Here is a 23,245-nt window from a genome sequence, read left to right as displayed (position 1 = left end):
GGGGCCAGCAAAGGAGCCCTCGCCTGATCGCTCCTGGCCTGCATCCTGAACAGCACCCTCCTCCTCCTCCTGTGTCCTCTTGCCCCTGGGGGGAGCTGATGTACAACATGAAAGAAAGAAAGACCAGAAAATATGGATGATATTTGTCAACCAAATCAAACATTTCAAAAGAACAATAAGAAAATATTTTGGCGAAATAGCAAATAGACAACTATTCCACGGGATATATTGACGGATCTCATGTGGTCTACTACGTTATTGATTTGTGGACCGTTGACTTGGAAAGTTCCTATGTACCTCACTAAACAAACTACTAAAAAGGTTTGCCTAGGCCTGGCAGGCAGCAGTCCGCAGCACGCGAAGTGACAGACATCTTGCTTGCAGATCAGTGAATACTCAAACTATCAATACACCGACCACCACCACTATTTCTTCTTATAGCCATGTGTCTAAAGGAAGGACTGGACTTGAGTCTGTAGGGGCTGATTTAGAAGCCCCTTGCGGCTCTTTTGCTCCATTGTTGCGTGACTTTTGTGACGCAGCGGCAGAACAAAAGAGGCGCCATGGTGCAGCGTATATTAACAAAGTGACGCATATGGGAGATGCATCACGTTGTAAAGCCCTGCACCATCAGGGGGCGTTCCGGCGCAAGGGAGGGCGTTCCTGCGCAGGAACGAATCCTAAAAGTGGCTGAGGGAAATCTACAAGATGTCAATCAGTCACTTTTAGGACAATGATGCGTGACTCAAACCCTGCGCCTGCTTGAAGCCGACATACGGCTTGATGCAGCATTGGGGAGATAGGGCACCCCAGAGCATTGCTGGAGCTGCGCCATCGTTGGCACGCAACTCCAGCAATGCGCCGCCTTTACGGCACAGATGCGTAAGGCTTCTGTGACGTTTTGGGCCCATGGTGCGCCACATTGTAGCGCCACATTGTAATTACAGCGCACCATGGGTGGTGGTGGCATGGCGCACAATTACTGGCGCATCCCTGCTACTTTGCAGGGATGCGCCGGTAATTGAAAATCTGACCCTTAGTGTCTAGCATTACGCAGTTCTTTACACTACACTCATACATAATTTCTCAGGCCAATGAAATGAACACAAAATAGAAAACAAATAAGCATAGTAGCAAGGCTACTGAGAAGGAGAGCAGTGCACCTGAAATGCATAGGGGATTGTGAAATATAATTTACCTGCAATGTAATCGGCAGCATTATTGCTCTTGGTAAAAAACAAAAATTTGCAATATAATAACACACAGAGCGGGATAAAACAGAGTAGTGATGAAATAGATAGAAATAGCTACTACTACTCACCAAGCCCGGGGATCTCTACGCCGAGCACGTCCAGCAAGTCGCGTTCCCGGTCCATGAGATCCGTCCAGCGGTGGGTGGCCTGGTTATAGGTGCGCCGGACCCCAGAGTGTCCAAACATGGCCCGGCACACCTTCTCCCACCGCTTCCGGCGCTCCCGGATCCCGTAGCCGGTAGCGATCCTGCCGCCTCCCATGATGGTCTTGGGGAGGCTAAAAATCTCACTAAAATCTCCCGAGCTACAACTGTCTCCCCCCTCAAACGCCCGCACGGGAGCCGGGCACGGGGTGCGGGACCCTTCCCCTTTGCGGGCTTCTTCCCGGCTCCCTTTGCCATGGTCTGGGCAGAAAGGAAGCAAAATAAGAAATAGAACAGGGAAGAAGAAAAGAAAAGCGTTTAAAAAAGTAGTTTAAAATGAACAAAAAGTAGCAGAAAACACAAAAATATAGAGCTAGAAAAATAGAGGGATAGATAATGAGTAAAATAGATCAAAATAAACTTTAAACAAGCAAAGGATGGCAGAGATTAAGAAAGGATACAGAGAGCATGCCCAGAACCATAGCAATGAATGAGAAACAAGATGGCCGCGCCCGTTCACGACCGCGTGGGTAAGTTCGCACGAGATTTTCCTCGCGATCACACGCGAACATGTACGAGCGAGCCGCACACTTTGCGAGATTACACATAGCGCCCGGAAACGGAATTACGTCATGCAAACAAGATGGCCGCGCCCATGTACGACCGCTAGGGTAACTTCGCAAACGTTGCGCTACAAGCGGCTTGCGAACATGCAAAAAATCACGCGAACAAACACGCAGCAAAACACAAATCGTGTATTCGCACGAATTCGCGGCTTCCGAAAACGATCTCGCACGGATTCGCGCCCCGCAAATTGCGCGAAATTGCAGAAAAAGATTTTTGCAAAACTGAAAGCAATCAGCAGGTGCAAAAGTTCAATCTTAACATTAGTAACCATTCACTCTAGTGCTTCCTGAGGGGCCCCTCCAGAGTTCAGTTGCCTATTTGCAACTATTCTATGACCCTGCTCTGACCCTCACAGCAGGCTCATAGAATAGCTACAAGTAGGCCATAAAGGTCCTGTGAAAAAAAATGCACTGCAACAGAAAGCAAATTACAGATAAGGAAGGAAGCAGGTGCCAGCCAGACTGGAAGTTTAAAAATCAGTGACACATTAATCAACCCCAAATTAATTCATGGCAGTTGAAGCAGGGCAGGTGTGCTTGCTGTTTTTTCACCCCCATAATCTACAGTGATAAACCAACCGGAGGGTGGCAGTGAGGATGTACCAGAGGGTGGCATGGGTGTACCAGAGGGTGGCAGTGGTGAAACAGAGGGTGCTGTGAACCTGTGATGATGAACCAGACGTAGAAACAACATAGTCGCGGCCGTTGCGAGCCGAAAAGTAAGTTCGCAATTGCGAACTGGTAAACAAACCTCGCGAACTGGCAGAAACCCTTGCGAACACAAAAAAACACAAAAATCCGCAAATTCGCGAGAGTTTGCGGATTTTGCGGATTGCGAATCCGTAAATACGCAAGTTCGCGTACGCCAGATTCGCTAAATCCGCCCATGCTTAGTTTTCAAAGCTGGACTTATGCTCAGGTTACCACCAGTTGATTCTTGCTGAGGAGTCACGTTACATACCGACTTTTTCAACATACGTGGGACTGAGGCGATATCGGTGGTTGAGTTTTGGAGTTTCAAGTGCCGCCAAAGTATTTCAGAACACCATCCAAGAACTCCTCACAGACCTTATGGGGGTGCTCAATGTCAGCAATGACATTTTGATTCATGTGAGGTCAATACCCAAGCACAATATCAGACTAGGAAAAGTGCTACATAGAATGCAGGATGCCTGGCTCACCCTACACAGCAACAACTGCAAATTTCTTCAGAAAAGGCTCCAGTTCTTTGGGTACTTATTCTCATCAGAGGGGGTTGCACCTTACCATGAGAAAGTGAAAGTTATCACGGAAGTTTACCTGCACCCACCACCGTGACCGAGATGCGCAGTTTCCTCGGCATGGTCAATTATTGTGGCCGCTTCATGAGAAACCTCACCTCGCTAACACTGCCCCTAAGAGAGTTAACTAAAGGATCAGTCCCCTGGCTGTGGGGACCGTAACAAGAGGTTGCTTTTCAAGCTATCAAGGATGCACTATAGTCATCCACCACGTTGAGGTACTTTGACGCGCAACAAAACACCATGGTTGCCGTCGATGCTGGCCCACGAGGATTAGTGCAGTTCTGATGCGGAGGTGGAATTCTGAGGACAACTGGGCACCTATGGCATTTGTGAGAAGGTCCCTGACCAGCACAGAACAACAGCATTCACAAATAAAGAAAGAAGCCATTGCTATACACTGGGGCTGTCACCATTTCCACCTCCATGTATATGGGAAACTATTCCTGGTCACCACGGACCACAAGTGGCTAATTCTCCTGTTCATGTTTATGGAAACTGTGTCCAATAACCACCCAGAATAGAAAAGTGGATGCTTCAGTTGCAAGAGTTCCACTGCAGAGTAGAATATCGCTCTGGGATAAACAACCCAGCAGACTACTTATCCAGGCATCCTCAGACTGCCACAGCCAGTGAAGAAGACGAGGCGGAAGAAACTGAGGATTATATGCGATACGTCGTGGACAGATCTCGCCCCATACCCCAATGTCTTGAAGATCTGTGGCAGGCCACCTCCCTGGATGAATAAAAATGAACCAGTGCCACAAATTCAAGAACCTGTGGGTTCTCCTCACCCCTGAAGCATGGTGGGTGCTGGAAAGTCTGTATCATGTGCACCAAGAGCTGAGTGCTGATCCCAATGGTTGTCTTCTGCGAGGTCATCATTTAGTCATCCCAACATCGCTAGCAGACAGGGTGATTCAACTGGCCCATGCGGGTCATCAGGGCATGCTGAAAACCAAGGGTTACCTCCGGACTAAGGTATAGTTTGCCCTGATGGATGAGAAGATGGACGAAGCTGTCAGATCTTGTCCATGGTGCCAAACAGCCAGAGAAGCTAATCCGCCAGCTCCCATTGTGACTGAGAAAGGTCAGAGAGGTCCGTGGATATGTGCTAGCATGGATTTTGGGAGTCTCTCGATGGAAAGCTCACACTGGTGATGGTCAATGACTATTTCAAGTATCCAGTGGTAGAAATCCTGTCTTCTCTGAGTGCTTCTGAAGTCATCCCCAAATTGGAGAAGACCATGGCGACACAAGGAAATCAGAACTGACAATGGTCCTCCTTTTCAGGGGCAGGAAATCGCTTTGTGCCTCAGCTCGCTGGGGATTGTCCACAAGAAGATCACCCCACGGAGGCCCTAAGCCAATGGGGAGGCTGAGTGATTTATGAGGACATTGAATAAAGTCATTCAGATTGCCATGGCGAGTCAAGAATCCCCCGAACAAGCCATCTATTTATTTTTGAGAGATTATAGACAGTCCCCACACTCTACCACAGGTCGAGCACCTGGACACCTTTCAAGTGGACGAGTCATTGTGGATTCCATCCCCCACCACCCGAAATGGGTTCCAGATTCACTGAATGCCCAGGTGGTCTATGAGAGGAGGAAGAAGTCCAACGAGAAGACCTCTGGTCTAAAAATTGGAGACTTAGTACTTGTGTAAGATCAGCATTTGGGCAGCAAATTTTGCTTGCCGTACGAGCAGGCCCGGTTCTAGCGGGTGGGCCAGGCCTACCCAAACATGAGTCTGGCCCACACAAACAGGATCTGTGGCCCTCGCAGTGAGGGCTTGAAGGCAGGCGCGCAACGCCTTTGGGATGTAAGTGCTTCAACCCGCCCCCGTCGTGTGCGTCAGCCCGGGCCGAGGGGCTCACACACAGAGACAGTTTAGAGATTATCGCGGCCGCACCAGAGTACTTCACAGGTCTTTACAAGACCATTTACATGTTAACGAAGCTTTGTTTATTTTTTCACCCCTTCATCTCTGCATGGCAAAAGGCAACACATCCTTTCTTTGACAACGGTAACCTTTGGTAACCTTTGCCTACTGTCCTGCTGCATTGATATTTCTTTTTCGATGCAGCCAGGAGAAAAGAAGTTTGTTTATTGCTATTCACCTTTCCTGACCCCTGCAGGGGCTTATACCACATAAGGCTGTGACACAAAGTTTAACTAATGGAGTAGGTAAGAGAATGCGTTACTAAAATTTTTTCTTTTTAAAAGATAACGCTGGTGATTAATAATCCTGCTGGAGAGCAATCTTTTGTCTGTTAGTAGTTTTCAAATGCAGATGAACGGTATTTTATGTGGATAGCTCCAGGGCTTTAAATGGGATGAAAGAACAGGGTGGGGGGTCTCTCAAAGGGGCATGGCCAATGTAATTGAGGACATGGCTTAAAAACAGTACGTTAAAAATCTGTGTTTAGCAGTGTGCGGCCCGACTTGTATGTAGCTGTTTCTGTCATTGCATCCAGGTATTTAATACAACAAGTAACATCATACCTACAAGTCAGGACTATTGGCTTTGTCAATGGTTGTTAGTTGCATAAGATAAATAACAGCAACTAAGGCTTGTATATAATATTGCAAAAGCTTCAATTTAAAGCACTGATAACATCACAACAATGTTGCAGCTCCTGAGTTCCAAAAAGAGAAGGGAAATCCAGAGAGAAAATGACTCTTTAAACCGCATGCGCGCTAGCGGTTTTCCCGCTGCGCGCTGCGATTTAAAAAAACCTGCGTTACATGACGAGCTCAGCTCGTCATCAGCGTAGCGCAGGTTACGCTCATGACGAGCTGAGCTCGTCATGAGCGTAGAAGGGGTTAAAGGATTTCCCTTCCCCCTACAACGCTCACCTGGCATGACGTCATGCCATAACTTTCCACTTGTGAGTAGTGTGAGCGGGGTACACCGATGTGCCTGCTATCTCAAAACCAGTCTCTATCGGGCTCTGTTTTGTGCCCTGGCACTTTTTTCCAGAATGCAGTGACAGCAGACTGCTGTCACTGCAGTTCGGAAAAAACAGACTACCTGTAACCAGTGCACAAAACAGAGCCCGATAGAGACCCGTTTTGAGGCCCCCTTAAAAAAACTGTGGGTGCTCTGACCCAGTGAGACCCGGCCCACTCAAAGGCCTGGATAGCATAGTGGGTTACTGCCTTTGTCACAGAGATCCTTGTGTTACTTGCAGTTCAGATGTTACAATCCTAACATAGGACAGTAACCAATGAACTGTCATCAAAGAGCTGCATAGAAACATGAATGGTATAGTTAGAACTTCCCCAGTCTTTCCTTATTCTAATGTTGCTAAAATGAGTATGTTTGGGCAGATATACATTTTTATCAGTAAAGCTGACCCCCTTGGAATACTCTTTAAATCCTAAGGTTGTGTTTCCCCAGACCAAACCCTCTTAAAATATCCCGCCCACCAGTATGGATGACATGTGATTCATACACCTTGTAATCCTCATTGGCTTATGTGACATTCCCTATAGACTGATTTACATACTTGTTTGATTAATTGTCTCTGTATAATGTGTGCGTTGTGTGAAGTACTGACACACTACACTGATATGAGTAGTGCTATGCAACAAATTTGTATTTGTATTTGTATTTGGTATTTGTAGAGCGCATATATCACCATAAGGTCTCATAGCGCTTGCTAGTGTTCACGGCAGGACAGGACGGAGAGAGCTTTGAATTACGGAGCTAAGTTAAACAACCAAGTTTTAAGTAGTTTACGGAATTTCTTATGATCCGTCTCCAGACGGAGGGGTAGAGGTAAGGTGTTCCAAGTTTCTGGGGCCACCCTTGAAAAGGATCTACCCCCATTTCTGGCAGTTCGGATCTTCAGCACTGTCAGAAGAAATTTGTTGTTGGACCTGAGGGGTCTAGCCTGTTGGTATATAGTGAGTGTTTTCGCTAGGTAGAGGGACCCTTTATTATTGAGAGTCTTATGCACTAAGCAACACAGTTTGAAATTGATTCTCTTTTTGATTGGAAGCCAATGTAGAGTTTTCAGACTAGGTCCGGATGGAGAGCGTGAAGGCAAGTTGAGGACCAGCCTGGCTGCCGTGTTCTGGGCGACCTGGAGTTTAGCCAGGAGTCCTAAATTTGTGGAAGCAAGTAGGGAGTTGCCGTAGTCCAGACGGCTAATGATCAGTCCCTGCACAAGGGGCATCCTGGAGGAGAGAGGGATCCATTTGAACATTTTTCTGAGACTACGCATGAGTCCGTAACAGATGCGGACCAGATTGTTAATTTGGTTTAGCACAGATAATTTGGAGTCCAGAATTATGCCTAGATTGCGTGCAGCTGTCGTAGGTGGGGGGCACGGACCTAACATGGGGGGCCACCAGTCGCTGTTCCATAGTTTATCTGGATCCCCAAAAAGCACGATCTCTGTTTTGTTAGCATTTAGGAGAAGGTGATTAGCAGCTGAGTATCATCTGCGTATGATACTGTTTGAAATCCAAAAGACTGTATGAGTTTAGCCAGGGGGGACACATATAGGTTAAATAGCCTGGCGCTCAAAGGTGGACGTAAAGGTATTTATGGAGAAAGAGGTTATTTGTGCGGCACCAAAACAGACTTTGGCATCATCGCTGAAGCCGGCCTTTCTGTTTTTGTTTCTTTAATTAGCAGTCGGGTCATAAGGGCTACTGTGGAACATACTTTAAAGTGAGTGCTAATTATATTTACTGCTGTATTCAATGTTTTAATTTTGAAGGTGATTTTACTAATGTTTTTACTGAGAAAAATGAAAGTGGAGCCCGATGGTGCCGGATATGGGGCTGGGGCCCAAGGTCGTCTGTGAGACAAGGTTCACTAGAGGGGAGTAGAGGATAATGAAGCCTGTAAGGGAGTGCGTTACAGAGTCCGTGGTCAGGTGGAGGTAGTAATGAAGAGGGATTCTCCCTGAAGGCTCGCACAGAGGGAGCCCAAGAAGTGTCACTTGCCTGATACTCCCACCTCAGAAACCTCCTCTTCCCATCTAAGGGACATTACATGGACACTTTTTTTTTTTAGAGTGGTCACATTTAGAAGGAGATTTGGGAGAGATTGCGTTTTACTTAGCCTTGTAAGGCTAAGAAGAGATAAAGGAGGGCCCTGAAGCAGGCAGGCCTAGACATATATGCGACAAATCGAGCCCGCAGTGGCCCTCCCAAATGCACCCTCGGCCCACCCAAATAAAAATTCCTGGAACCGGGCCTGCGTACGAGAGTGAACCCTGTCACCTTACATCTCCGTGTGGCACTCAGGTTATGGCACGTCGGGGGGCAAGAAACCATTACTCGAAATGTTTCAGCATTTAAAAAGTTCTATCCCTGTCAGGCGACTCTAGGACCCCTACATCACCTAGGGCTCTTCGCTGCAAATGTTCCCATATGAGGTGTGGTAATATCCATGCCTCTTATGCCTTAAGGAAATATTGGTGGTATTGTCCTTATCTTCTTTAATGATGACTCATGAACATAACTGTATTGCATATACTCCTTTATTTTATGTATCTTTGCTTTTGGACATTTTAGTATTTTCAGTGGGGCTTCAGTATATTACTGCCATCAATGTCGGAATCGGACACTGTTCCTGCTAAGAATACATTGCAATGCATCGTGGAGCATCGACGTACAGCGGTCGTGTTGGGCGCGGCAGGGCGTTGTTTTAGAGTATGAAAAGGAGCCTCGCCTTTGCTCGTGTGCTCTCTAGACCTGCGTCTGCCGTGTACGAGGTTCTTCAGCTCCGTTTGAAGATCGTTTATTGTCGTCAAGGAAGTAGGCTTCTTCATAGCTGGCGGCTGGCGGCGGCATCGTCGAAGAAATCTTTCAACATCGCACTACAACGGAGAAAAGGTGCTGTTTCCGGGAATTAAGAGTCCGTTTACTTTTTAGCACAGAGATTGGCTAAATTCTCGGCCGGTAGAGCGCTGATAGCGCAGGAATACTCTTGCACGAAGTATATATTAAACTAATTTTGGGGGGAAACACACTTTCTATTTGATGTTTTGTGCTAGGCCGGTCCTGCACATCTCACAAGTGTTTTGTGAACAATATTATGGCAAGTTCTTCATGCCTAAAGACTACATTAGTGATTTTTTTATACACATTCATTACGCGAGATTGCATGAATACTAAGACTAATTTCTTGATAGTGATTCAACAATCCTGATATTTTAATTTTTCCCTAGTTCCCCCAAAAGGTCAAAACCATCTACAGTATTAGACCTGGTAGGTTTTAATAAGAGCACATGAAAATATTAATCTACGTTATAGTTTAAGTTGTGTATAAGGACGCTTATATGATAAAGTGTTGTTGTGTATTATTTCTCCTGGGGGAACTTGATAGTAACAATAGTGATCCTCATTCACAATACAATATATATCCATTACTGCAAGGAGGTGCAGGTAAATCTTCATTAGATAAAAAGAATAAAAGTATGATAATAATGGTGACTATTAACATCAGATATAATCTGTGACCTTTTCCTTTTAGGTCTCCCTCCCTACAGTTCCCTTCCCAACACCCTATCCCTCGCCTGGCCACTTCAATAGTCTCAGCTATCACAGCATACTGACTTGTAGCTGCCTGGAGGCGGAACATTCTGGCAACAAAATGGTCCCAAGGAATCGAGCCACGACAACAACCCTGAGAGTGGTGCCCCGGATCTCGACGATTGGTGAGAAGATGAACCAGTGGAAGCCAGACAGGGTGAGGGTGGAGATCAGAGAATCCCGAGTCCAAGTGCAAAGTCAGAAAATTCAGCAACTCCTGCTAGACCAGAGACTGTTTCACAACGGGTTACGAGTCTCGGACAAAGTATGTCTACAAAGCATTCTTCAACCTTTGATCAGACTTAAGGACAATGTGTCATAATTGAAAGTGTTTGCGCATCGATTGGAGGGACTTCCTTTACCGACGCAAGTCTGCGAAAAGCTGATGGAGATGTTGGTGGTGTGAAATTGGAGACTGCGATCCATGAGAAGTTGCATCCTGCTAGTGTGTAATTTGACCATAGGTGTTCAAACGCTATGGAAAGGAATGTAGTATTGCCTGTTGCAATTAAGTCACACCTGGCATCACTAACAAGTTCATCAGAGCTGGTGGTGTTTCCAATGATATACCCCATGTTAAAAAACATAAATGGCTTGTCCCACACCATTTGGGACTGAATGAATAAATGCCGTGGTCTCAGAGAGGGACCCCATGCAGCATCGGGAAACGTAGTGGCTTGTGTCCGAGGTCTATTTATTTAACAATATAGGCCCGACTTTGGCTAACCCTGGGCGCTACCACACTATACCCCTGAAAGACTCACCAGCGTATTGCTCAACTCATCTGGCGATATGACGAATGAGTAACATTCAGTGGAATTTTAAATGCCAACTGAAGCTTGTCTTGAGTCTGGATTCTGAGGAGAAACTGTTTGATAAGAGTATCAAACATGGCAGCAGGAGTGACTGGGATTGTTTTATTTCTTCCATATATCACAAATTATCCAAAGTCGAAATATTGAAAAGCATACTATGTACAATATATTGAAAGCGACAAAAAGTATTATTACATATTAAAGTGAGAAGGTGGTGGATTAAAGAATGCCCACTGTTAAAGTTCTCATCTACCCTGTGTGACCAACACAATAACAACACTCTCAGAAGCAGACATACTGTAAAGGGAAAATACTAACCCAAAGGGGACACAAAGCACATCGAACTCAGAGCACTTAGAGATAAGCAGTTTTATTTTAGATATTTAATATTGCAATATTTTTTCCTATTATATTATCACATTGCAACATTTTATTTTACACTTGTCACTGATCTGTTATTATTGTTTCATTTAATTTCGAGGTGGTAAGCAAACGAGAAACATTGGTTGTAGAATCATAGTACAAAAATTAATATAAATCATCTGACTCATCCTTAACAGCTAGATAAGCAATAGCAGTATACATGATTAATGAAGATAACTAGTTAATCTATTTAAATGTGTCCACAATTGAGTTTGTCCATACATCACAAACATTAGAAGAGAGGAATAGGGTAGTCAAGCCGTCTTTTTTTTTTAGTGTTGAACTTACAATGTTGGAGTTACCACAACACTGCATGCGGAGGCTTAGTAGAATGGGGAAAGATTTATTGTAGTTGAACTATTTTATAAACTAGGCTGTTGAGTAGCACACAGGCTAAACATATCAAGACAGGTTTCTATGTACCTCTGCCAGGTACTGTGGAGCCAGCTACATGCTTACAAATCTCCTTTAGGATGACGGAAATAACAGTGCAAAGGTCACATATATGGGATGGTTCGGTAAACACGCCTTCAAGATCTGAAATAGAAGGTTCATAGGCATGTTAGTAAAAAATGACTTTGCATGTACTAGAATGTGCTCATTATAGATATTTTGTTGTAAAACTATTTTCATAACCTACTTTCTACAGACGGGGCACTACCTCTGATATGCTTAGGACAACACTGCAACCGGTTTAAATTATGTAGAAGCTGAATAAGGGGACTCACTCTATAATAAATGGTATACCTGTCATGTTCTTCATACCTTTCCCACAACTAAATGATCCCCCAATATCAGATGAGTATTGCAAATGAATCTGCATCACTTCTACCTACTATACACCTTTAAATACTGCTATATCACCGTAATTATAGCACTCAAAAGAAAAGAAGTGAAGGCATGACATTTAACTTAAGAACAAGCAACTATTGCTTGCTTTTTGCCTTCCTTACCTTGAAGACACACCACGCCTTTCGCCATTTTTTACAACCGTAAATGTAAATGTATTTTTCATTCAGACCATTTTTGTAAATACGACAATTCATAATACTACTAACAACCAACATTTAAATAATCGAAACTTTTGTTTGGACATAGGGTAATTTTAATGAGGAAATAATAATATATTTGTATAATGAACAACATAAATATTTGTATGCTGGGCAAATGGGCAAATTTGCCCAAGTATCCAAAGTAGATTTGCTCATATAGATCCACAATCTACGAATGTTAACATAAGAGGTATAAACAGACAAGCATTGGCCAGTGTCGCATTCACGTAGAAGCACATAGGGTCTGCATAAGCTACCGTAATGCATGCACAGGAATCTAGGAAAACAATTAAGTAGTCTGGACATACTTTGGTAAAAAAAGAAGAGCAAGTCATTTTGACAGTACCATATTAAGTTCACTTGGGGGATAAAGTCTTCCTGGGCCAGGAAATAACTTAATTTCTTCTAAAAGTCTCTTAAAAAGAGGTTTGCAAAAGATTGGTTCTGTAAGAGGTAATGCCTATACTGTTTATCTTTATGTAAGAACACTACAGCCCAGCTTTCACCACATATAGGAGATGGAGAAGTACCACTATTTCCTGGCATCTGGTTGAACAGATGTTCTTTTGGATGTACCAGATGCAAAACTTCTTCCATTTGAAAGCGTAGGAAGTTCTGCAGGACGGGTTCTTAGCTTCCTTCAAAATGCCTTTGTAATGCTGTGGGAGATTTTGTGTGCCTAGTCACAAAGGCTAAAATACACATGTATAACTAGTTACTCAGGAATTTTAACTAAAAGCTCAACACCCAAGGGGAGGACAAGGCAAAAGGTCCTGCACCAGTCAAAGTACCTTATCTAGGCTATATTTTCCATCCTGAGATTGGTGCAAAGGGCCTGGGACATGACCTCCATGTGCCCCAAAGAAATGACATACAAGTCACTTGAACAAATTAAACAAAGGTTGGCCCAGCACTCAAATAAGTGAATTATGAGTAAAGAAGAATCGATTCTTCTTTCGGAACCAGACGGCCTAATAGAAGAATGGGAGATACATTTCCCACATCACTGCTGTCAAAGGACTGTACAGGCGAAATCAGGTCTTTTTAAATGTTAGGAAATCAATTTGACATTGATTTACTCTGCAATTTTGACCTGATTGAACTTTTATAAATACCTCAACTCAAGAAATTCTTGATTACAGCAAGCCCTGAAGAAGTCCACATGAGGACAAAATGGATCAGGGATCATGAATTTTAAGAATTTGTATTCTAATAAAGAATAAAAGAAATTTTGTACCTACAATCAAAATCATCCAGTGCCTTTTCTTTGCTTGGGAAGATCTTGACGGACTGCTCTCTTTTGCGTTGTGACTATGGCTAACTAACAATCATTACTCATAATTCATTTATTTCAGTGCTGGGCCAACCTTTGTTTAATGAATTTTTACTACTACACCTTGGTGGAACTCTACAATTTTTGGTAGTCACCATTTCCAAGTGTAGATTTACACCTAAATGTAGGGTTACATGCCTCCACCCCCTCAAACGCGTGAGGGTGGATCCTCATGCTACAGGATTCAAGTGTGTAAAGTTACTAATAGTAACTTTGCGAATGTAGTGGGAGATCTCCACCACGGAGGCTGAGACCTCACTATGGGAAAGTATAGGGAAAATTATTACAGTTTATTATTCTTTAAAAATAATTATTAAAAAGATTTTAATGTTGTTGGGATGGAAAAGTCATCTGGATGTGCACTCCTACCCAGAGTGCCCCAACTGTACTGATGACTGGATCCCTAATCCTGATTTCTGTTGTCATAGGTAAACATGAATCATGATTAGGCTTTCCTATTTTCAGTTTCTATTTTTTATAAATTCTGGTGGGGTTTTTCAATACCTTAAAAAACAGTGGGTATAAGTGGTTTAGTAATTTTCACGCCATCAAAAACAACAGAAACAGTGTTTTTCCGGTGTTTATGGAACATTTTGCTATTTTTATTGCATGGTTCCTGCACTCATAGTGCATGTTATATGGACAGTGTATGTACAGTGTATATGAGGTCCAAATAAATTTTTTCAAATCACATTTATTTTAGTGCACAATACAATGCTTCTTCTGTGAGCCTTTGGTCATGCGCTCTCGCTCTTTCCTACCCAAGTAAACTTTTAATGTGAAAAGGCCGTCTCAGCATTGACACTTGAGACGGGCAACGTCAAAACAGCCAATACACAATTTGCTGAATCTGGCCACTGACAGCTTTCCATGCCAATACTGGTGCACCAGAAGATTGCGATTTTTGGGATAGATTCAGTAACATATGTTTTGAACTGGACACACATGCCCTCAGAGTTATTAAAGCGGTCAAAGATGAAGCAGTACTTTTCAAAGTCTGGTGAAAATTCCTCTTTACGGAAGTAATCTAGAACTTGTGTAGAGTACCACAGTGAGGCTTCATTGACTTCAAATGGCATGGTTGGTGAAGGGACATGTCTATGCATCATTGCAAGCCATTTCTCCTGAATTGTAAAAAAAAAATCCTGAATTGCTGTTCAACATTTATTTGTTTACTGAGTGGCAAGCATTCGAACATTGAACATGTTGCAGTGCCAAAGTGACTTACAGTGTTGCCCAGCCTACTCTCAAGGAGATGTTTCAGATCTACATCAATTAACGCTGAACACTTGGTAGACAAGGCTGTTTTCAGACAGTAGTTTTCTGATTGTGTTCACTACAGCAGTTATGTTTTCCTGTAAAAATCTAAGAATGAAGTAGAGTGTACTTTTTTCACATTACTATCAATATGCGACAGAAGATCCTCATATTTCTTGCCTTTCCCTTTATCACAAAGCAAAAAGTCTGTAAGGGGTTGCCACATGGATAATATAACATGGTTGCCACATGGATAATATAACATTCACAGCCTCTAGGACTGAGAACTACCAGCTAAATGACATTGTTGGGATGACCAGTATGAACTACAAAGTCAATAGCATTCTTCATTAACTCTGAAGATTGTAAAGATGATTTCAGCATACCATCTAGCAAGTGGCAAGGATCTCTTACAGGGAGGCACTTTAGCGCAGGTATCGATTTTTGACAGATCACAGAACTTTTTCATATAGGTAGCTGAATTACTAAAAATACAAACAAAATCACTCCAATCTTTGTTGAACTTGGTATTAACATTTTGCAGAAGCATTCAAACTGATACCGCGCTCCATGTTTTTCAAAAGTCTGGTGCCATGTTTTCACCACTATCCCAGATGCGTGTTGACAACATTCTTTTCACATATACCTGTCACTACACCTTGCATTGAATGTTTAAAGCCTGGAATGTTTGGCAATTTACCTACTATCAATACTGACTCGCAAGAAAAGGGAGCTGATGTATCAAACGATTTCAACCATTCTCTGTGGGTAAATGTGATGGTGCATATTGGGAAAGATTATGAAACCAGCCATTTTACCTATCAGTGAAAAAATCAAACGTGGCCAAAATATCAAATATTTTGATATTTCCTGATTCTCTGCAGTTTATACAATAATTAAATAAGACCTAAAACATGCTTCTAAACTCTGCATCTTTAGACCAAAGACCACAAAACTGAAAAAAGCAAAAGGAGGAAGAAATAATATTTTAGTGACATCCCTAAACATCAAAAATCAAGCAGAATAATGTTAGCCCATTGTTTCCTGCTGCTACCCTGTATAACAAAGTTACATTGTATTGGCCCCTTCAGGAAGAAATAAAAACTTTCACTCTCCTTTTTCTTTCATTGAATGGCATTTAACATGTGGTTGTAGAGGTGTTTTTTCAGTGTTTATATGTTTACACTGGTGAGGACTATTTCCCTTTCAGTGGGGTTTTATCAGGTATTATAGGTTTAAACCTAAAACAGGATAGCCTAATCATGATTGTGGCCCTGCCATAGGCCTGTCTCATGGATTGTGGTCTTGTTGGACTGGGAGGGGCACCCAAAACTCTCATGGTGGTGAAAGGCGCACAGTAGTGTCAGCATACCATGCAGTGACCAGTAGGAGCGCTTTTTACCCGTGACACTGAAGTGGTTCCTACAGGGTCCCTCATTTAAAGTTCTCCTGCTGTGTGCTAAACTCACCCTTGGCCTACATTGGTTTGGTGTTTAGTGCTGCGTAGTGTATGTGTGGTGTACATGTGCTGGGTGTATGTGTGCCTGTGAATTGTACAACCAATAAGAGTTAATGCAGTACTGTGCAGTGCCTGTATGTTATATGAAAGTGCTGGGTTTATGTGTGCCTGTGACTGGTACAGTACATGAAGGGTGTAGTGCTGCACAGTGCTTGTATATTGTGTACATCTGCTGGGTGTATGTGTGTCTATGAGTGGTACAATATAGGGATAGTGCAGTACTGTGCAGTCTGTGCATGCTATATGTATGTGCTGGGTGTGTGTGTGCCTGTGAGTGGTACAGTACAGTACATGAAGAATGTAGATCTGTGCAGTGTGAGTATGTTATGTACATTTGCTGGGTGTATGTGTGCCTGTGAGTGGTACAACATGGGGATAATGCAGTACTGTGCTGTGTGTGCATACTATATGCATGTGCTGGGTGCATGTGTGCCTGTGAATGGTACAGTACATGAAGAATGTAGATCTGTCCAGTGTTTTTATGTTATATGCATGTGCCTACGAGTAGTACACTACATGCCAGCCCAGAACAGATTTTAGTATTGCTATATTCCTTTAAGCTGAGTGGGAAACAATGGAGAGAGCGAGAGAGCCAGCCTGCAAACATACATTTCAAAGGTTGCTCTTTGATTCAGAGTGAGGTCACAAAGAGGGTGCCTGGGCACATCTCAGGATGGAGATGGAGTTGATAAGAGAATCATAAAGAGTAGGGCTGAAGCCCTGAGCTAACCTTTGATATACATATCACTGTGGCTGACATCCAGGTGTGAGCACATATTCACTCCCATGACCTGTTTTGTGGGACAATCCGCTAGTCGGCTCGGGGAACTTACCTGCGTGATAGCGCTATGGTGTTGGAACACTTTTGACTTTAGTGCAGAGTTGGAGTGGAACTAACTCCTCAGACTCAGACTAGGGCTTCACCTGAATGTCACCTATTATGAATGGTGAATAATCACTATCACTGGAGCGAGGAGAGAGTGGGACTCAGGGAACTGTCTAAGAAAAACTAGAACTCTGAACTCAGGGGACTGTGGTAGTTGTTTGCGAATACCGTATTTCGCTTTGTGATGGTACCTGTAAAATCAAATACGTATTATTTTCATAAAAATAAGTATTTGATTGGACAATGATTTATTGCAGCACGTATTTTGAGTTGTGAACCTCTATTTAGACCCCTGTATCCACCTCCACTCCGAGAATCCTTGGAATGCTCGAACCACGCTATTACTGAGACTCAAGTGCTGATGGGGTGCTGGGTCTAGTTGCTCAGGATCCATAATAGACCGGACCCTGGGACATCAACATTAAAATGCCTCAGCCCCCTTGGCTGCTCCTGCTTGCCCGCAGCCTTTTGAACAAGATTCTGACAAATGTGAAATAATTAATTAGTTATGTTTAACCTATAAATGAGGACAACAATTAGGAGTGAGAAGTATGTGTAAGGTTTTACCATCAGCTTCCCTTTTCATATACAACAATACTTGAGGGTTACCTTATTTTGTTAGATCCTATTACTATCCACAAGACAGAATGTTGCATTGCCACTATCTCACTCGGGTGTAGAATTGTTTACCCAGGTAAATCGGCGAAAATAGCCGCACCCTTGTGGGATATATTTTAGGGCCCTCATCTACAGGTACTACCTATGGCTTGCTTCATCATCAGACTCTTGTCCCACTCACCTAGGGTGGAGGGACAGGTTCAACACCTTTGTAAGTAGAGCTCTTAGGCTATGTGGTTTGCGGGATTGTGAGAAGAAATTAAAGTTGCTTGCCGGATCCTACTACTTATTTAATGGTTGGTCCATTGGCAAGGTTAAAAACAGTGTGATGTCATAGGGGAGTAGTAACCCTATGCATCTGAGGTCAACATGTTTCAGCCGTTAGAGCTGCCTGTGTGGGTCGGTAGGCTTTCTTCAGGACCTTATTTTTGCATAACCCCTATAAATGTAACCGTCTTTTATCTCCATGTATATCCATCTTTTTTTTTTTTAAATAAACCATCTTTTTTTAATCGTTTTTAAGAAAGGAATGTATGTAAATCATACAGACCAGTATTTTGGGCTTTTTCCTTTATGCATTGGTCTGAGTTGGCCATACAGGGTGCGGGCAGCCGAACAGGTAAAGACGCAGGTGCTGTCCTTTGATGAAAGTGTGACCATAAGGAGCGCTCCCCACAACCCCTGGAAGAAAAATGTAGTTTCTGCACAAGTCACTAACTTAGATTGCTCTTACACTTCTCACCTAACTTATGAACTGTCAATATGCAGAAGTAGGCTCCTGCTCATGTTACCAACATTGATTGTTTTTTTTTTTTTTTTGTCCTCATTTGCCGATACCCCCGTGCGAGAAACCACCGACCACCACTGTGTGCCACTGTGTCCAGCCCCCAGATCTAAAAATGGGGTTCGGACACAAGCACAAGAATCTTATTGGCGGAAGAAGGAGATCAACACACAACAGGGCGACCTGCAATACTCCATCTAAGCATGTTACCACGTGTTGGACCATGATATAAACCGAGAATGCCGTAACAACAGGTCCATGGAGCAGGAAAAAGGAATAATCATAGGACCCGGGGAAAAAAAAAAGAAAAAAAAAACCCCGGAAGTCCTACCTCCATTGTATCAAAAGGTCCCAAAAAGCAAGCTTTTTCCTGCTGCAAGATCTGGCCAAGTCCACCCTAGAAACTTCATATAGAGACGTCAACCATCCCGCATATGTTGGAGGAGATGCATCCACCCAGAACCTGCAAATCTGTCTCCTAACCAGGAGAATTGCATAGAAAAGAAAGGATCTGGCATGCCCAGAGATGTTTTCATCCATCCCAAAGATGATCAGGGGAAGAGTAATACTCAGTGTGGTGTTAAGAATAGAGCAAAGGGCATCCTTCACCTCCTCCCAAAAATGACTAATGGCGGGGCAGTCTTTAAACATATGCACATCCGAAGCTTCGGGCAGGTCACATTTGTTGCATTTTTTCCCTGGCTGGAATTTGGCGAGCTTCTGGGGAGAGAGATATGCTCGGTGTAACATGAACAGGTGGTTTCGCCTCAGCCATGCTGGTTTTACGATCTTGTGTGAAAGACTAAATGAATTCAGCCACTTCTGCTCGCACTGATTGCCCACCTCCCTTTCCCATAGCTCCTCAGGGAGTTTAAAGTCACCATCTATTTCTTCCAGGATCGCCCAATACCAACAAGAGACCTCCTTGCCCCCCCTGGCCTTGCCACCAGTAGATTTTCCAGGTTACTGAATTTACCCAGGGGGACCCCCTTTCTAATCAATGCCTGAGCCCAGCTAGTCAGTTGTATATGTTTGAATCTAGAGGGGCATGGCCCAACTCTCTCCCGCAGCTCCTCCCAGGATGCCATTGAGCCGCCTGCCACCACGTCTCCCCAATTCAAAATTCCAGCATCCTTTATCGAGCACGCCAGTCTGTCTTTAAGACACGATGGAGTACCTGGCGAGTCCCACAAAGGTGCTACGTTAGAAAAATAGCTGAGCTCTATTAGTTTCCTAATTATGGTCCAACTTCTGGCCAGTGATTGAAGAGTTTTTAATTTTACTTTTTAAAAGAATTTCTGGTCCCCGAACTTAAAAAGAAAGCCGTCAGGTGGAAGATCGGCCCCTTCTAGCATGGCTCGAAACATCCTTCCCCTAGAGCTATCCGATGGTGTTTTTAGAAGCATTCTAGAGTAAGATAATTGAAACGCCCAGGCATAATATTCCAGGTCTGGTAGCGTAAGCCCTCCTTTTTTCCTCCTTCTCCTAAGCTTCTTCCAAGCCAATCTTATAGCTCCATTCCTCCAGATAAAGGAGTTAATTTCTTGTTGATATTTAGCTATTTGCTTAATATCAAAGGCCATCGGGATAGAGTTGAACAGAAAAGTGTATTTAGGTAGGATAGACATTTTAACTAAATTTGTCTTCCCAAAGATGGATAAGGGGTGATTCCATGCCTTTAGCTGTTTCTGGCACTCTTTATGCACTCGCTCCAGATTACGGGCGGCAGTTTTATTGACATCTTGGATAATCCTAATGCCAAAATAACGCATGGAGGATACAACCTCCACATGCGTACTTGTGGTGTTCCAGGCCATAATTTCCGTTTTGTCAGAATTTATCTCCTATCCGGAGATTTGCCAAACTCCTCTGCCCTCTTGATCACTGTGGGAAGAGCCAGGTCTAAGTTGGATGTCATTATGAGAATATCATCTGCATATAGAGCTACCCGCTTATCCCACCCTCCAAAGCTAAATGATGGTTAGCCTCCTCTCTAAGAATCTGAGCAAAAGGCTCGATATAGAGATTGAAAAGGAGGGGGGAAAGTGGGCAACCCTGCCTTGTGCCCCTTGAAATTCTAAATGTCTCTGTCAAGGAGATATTTACAGAAAGCCTAGCCGTCGGAGCTTTATATATAAGCTATATCATACGGCAAAAATTTTCAGGCAAGTTAAATTTCCTCATGACCGCAGCCAAATAGGCCCAGTTGACCCTATCAAAGGCCTTGGTCGCGTCCAACGTAAAGGTGGCCAAAGGAAGAGAGAAGGTAGTAGCGATGTCAATTATCCCAACTAGATCTTGTGTGAGGTCTGCTAGGTGTCTACCTTTAATAAGGCCCTTTTGGTCTTCGTGTATAATTGAGCTTGCCACCGCCCCAACCTAGCCGCCATAATAGCAGCGAAGATTTTATAATCGCTGTTAAGGAGCGAAATTGGGCAATATGACCCACATTCTTTCAGATCTTTCCCTGGTTTAGGTATTAAAACCACTGTAGCGTTGTTCCAGGACTTTGGAGGGTCCATTCCCTCCAAGAGAATGCTATTAAAGACAGTAGCCAAGACCGGGGCGATCTCCACGCTGAGGGCCCTGTAAAATTTCCCCGGTAGCCCGTCGGGGCCTGACGCCTTCCCAAGCTTCACATGCCCCAGTACCTTGCCAATCTCCTCAACAGAAATCTCTCTTTCCAAAGTCCTACTTTGCGCTAATGAGAGCTTTGGGGTGGAAATTGAGTCCAACCAGGCCTCCCTCACTACCTTATCCTCGCAGGTATTTTCTTTGTAGATGTCCTGAAAGAAGTCCTGGAACGCGCACCTTATTTCCGATTTTGTGAGCCGGAGTACTACTTCCCCCTCCATCCTTATCTCCCTAATGTAGTTTCGTGCTTGGTCGGCTTTGGTTTTCCAGGCAAGGATTTTACCAGCCGCCTCGCCGAACTCAAAATGAGAATTTCTGCTCGCCTCCCAACGTCTAGCAACCCTTGCCTGTAATAGGTTTTCTAATTGGGATTTTAATAGGCCAAGTCTTTCATTATCCCCACCTGAGCCCATATGGGCAACCAAGTTATTTTCGATACCTTTCATTTCCACCTCCAAGTTCTCAATACTTTCCCTATACTTCTTTCTTCTGTACGAAGATCGACTTGTAATACAACCCCTCCAGAAGGCTTTCAATGCGTCCCACATAATGGGAACATCAGCTATCTAAATTGGCATCCAAGAAATACTGGGCCTCTGATCGAAGAAAGATAACCTCCTCATCTTCTAGTAGGATGGTACGGTGAAACGACCAGGAGGCATAGGTTTGTTGGTGGCCTGCTTTTAATATAAATGAGATGGCCGAATGATCAGAAAGATGTGAGGGAAGGTAAGAAATATCTATCAGTAAGTCTTTGAGACTATAGCTGAACAGAGCATAGTCTATCCTTTACAGATGTTTATATTTGAAGTTTCAAAAAGAAACCCCCAGCTTAGCCCCTGCCCTTTCCCTCCATATATCTGCGAGGCCTAGTTGTGACATTATTGTTAAAAGATCTTGCCTAGATTTAGAAAGGACACAGGCCCTAGAATTAGCAGATTTGTCCAATTTGGGATCCAATACAATATTAAAATCACCCACCCAAATTACAGGGTCATGAAAGGCTACTAAGTGGTCGCGTATAATGTTCAAATAGGATGGATCATCCTGGTTTGGGCCATAATATCCAACCAGGGTATATGGAAGGCCATCCAGCACAACCCTTGAAATGAGCCACCTACCGCTCTTATCCTCCCTGTACTCCACTATTTGAGCTTTGGCCTGCTTCTTAAAAATAAAAAGCACTCCCCTAATATTTGCCGATTGGTCTGTACCCAAAAAAATGTCTATCCATTTTTCTTTTTTTAGAATCTCTACTGTATCAGCTTTGAGGAGGTGTGACTCCTGTATGACTATGACCTGTGCCGGGGAATCTCTCAAGTATTGGAAAATGTTTACTCTCCTGCCCCTAGTGCGCAAGCCATTGATATTCCAGGATAAAAATTGTGTCTGCGTCATTCCATCAGGCCGTCACAGCGCCCCACTGCCTCATCTAAATTCCCTATGGCCCTATTGTCATATCTTCCCCTATCCCTTTTGGAGCATATAACTAAAAATTTCCGTCAGTGGACAAAACTAATTACGTTAGAATAGTTTGCGGGCTCAGCCCCATGAGGATTTTTAGCATTTTTACCCCTGCCACCCTGTGCAGCACCCTCCCCCACCCTGGAAAACCCCACCCAGCCTACACTGGACAGATGTATTGCCAGTTTTGCACCCTCTAGCCCCCTCGCCCTCCTTCACTCCTCCCTCTGCTGCAAAGCTGCAAAACAAGTGGTACTTGGGTGATTCCATTCAGATTCCCCCCTGAGTCCCAACAGTGCCCTTTTACTAAACCTCCAACTCCTTACATTTGTTTTCATATGTTTTTTTTTATATTTCCTTATATATTTATTTTTTCTCCCAGTTTTTCCTTACTCAATTAAGACTTTATAAGGCCATTTAATTCAGACAGCGGGGGCTATACTGTAGCTTCTCTATAGATCCCTCACCTAACAAGGAGAGTCAACTCATACCCCCTGAGGGTTCCCTGCCCCTCCCTGAGTAAGATCCCTTAACGACTCCAACATCTCGTCAGCCTCAAAGGGAGCTCTAAGATTGTACATCTTGTTATTGTACATAACTC

The 23,245-nt window shown here is 43.7% G+C and overlaps 1 protein-coding gene across 2 annotated transcripts in view; it reads right to left on the bottom strand.

Moving 5' to 3' along the window:
- Positions 1-11,061: 11,061 nt before the first annotated feature.
- BTBD16 (BTB domain containing 16) overlaps positions 11,062-23,245 on the bottom strand; it is a 957,777-nt gene continuing 945,593 nt past the window's right edge. For both annotated transcript variants that reach the window (XM_078641204.1, XM_078641205.1), the window contains exon 18: positions 11,062-11,634. In XM_078641204.1, the coding sequence (XP_078497330.1) occupies positions 11,566-11,634 (69 nt within the window). In that variant the 3' untranslated portion in view covers positions 11,062-11,565. The remainder of the gene's footprint in view (positions 11,635-23,245) is intronic.

The sequence above is a fragment of the Lissotriton helveticus genome, chromosome 5_1 (genome assembly GCF_964261635.1).
Source record: "Lissotriton helveticus chromosome 5_1, aLisHel1.1, whole genome shotgun sequence".
Lineage (NCBI taxonomy): Eukaryota > Metazoa > Chordata > Amphibia > Caudata > Salamandridae > Lissotriton > Lissotriton helveticus.
The sequence above is the reverse complement of the archived record's forward strand: the minus strand, read 5'-3'. Positions and strand labels throughout refer to the sequence as shown.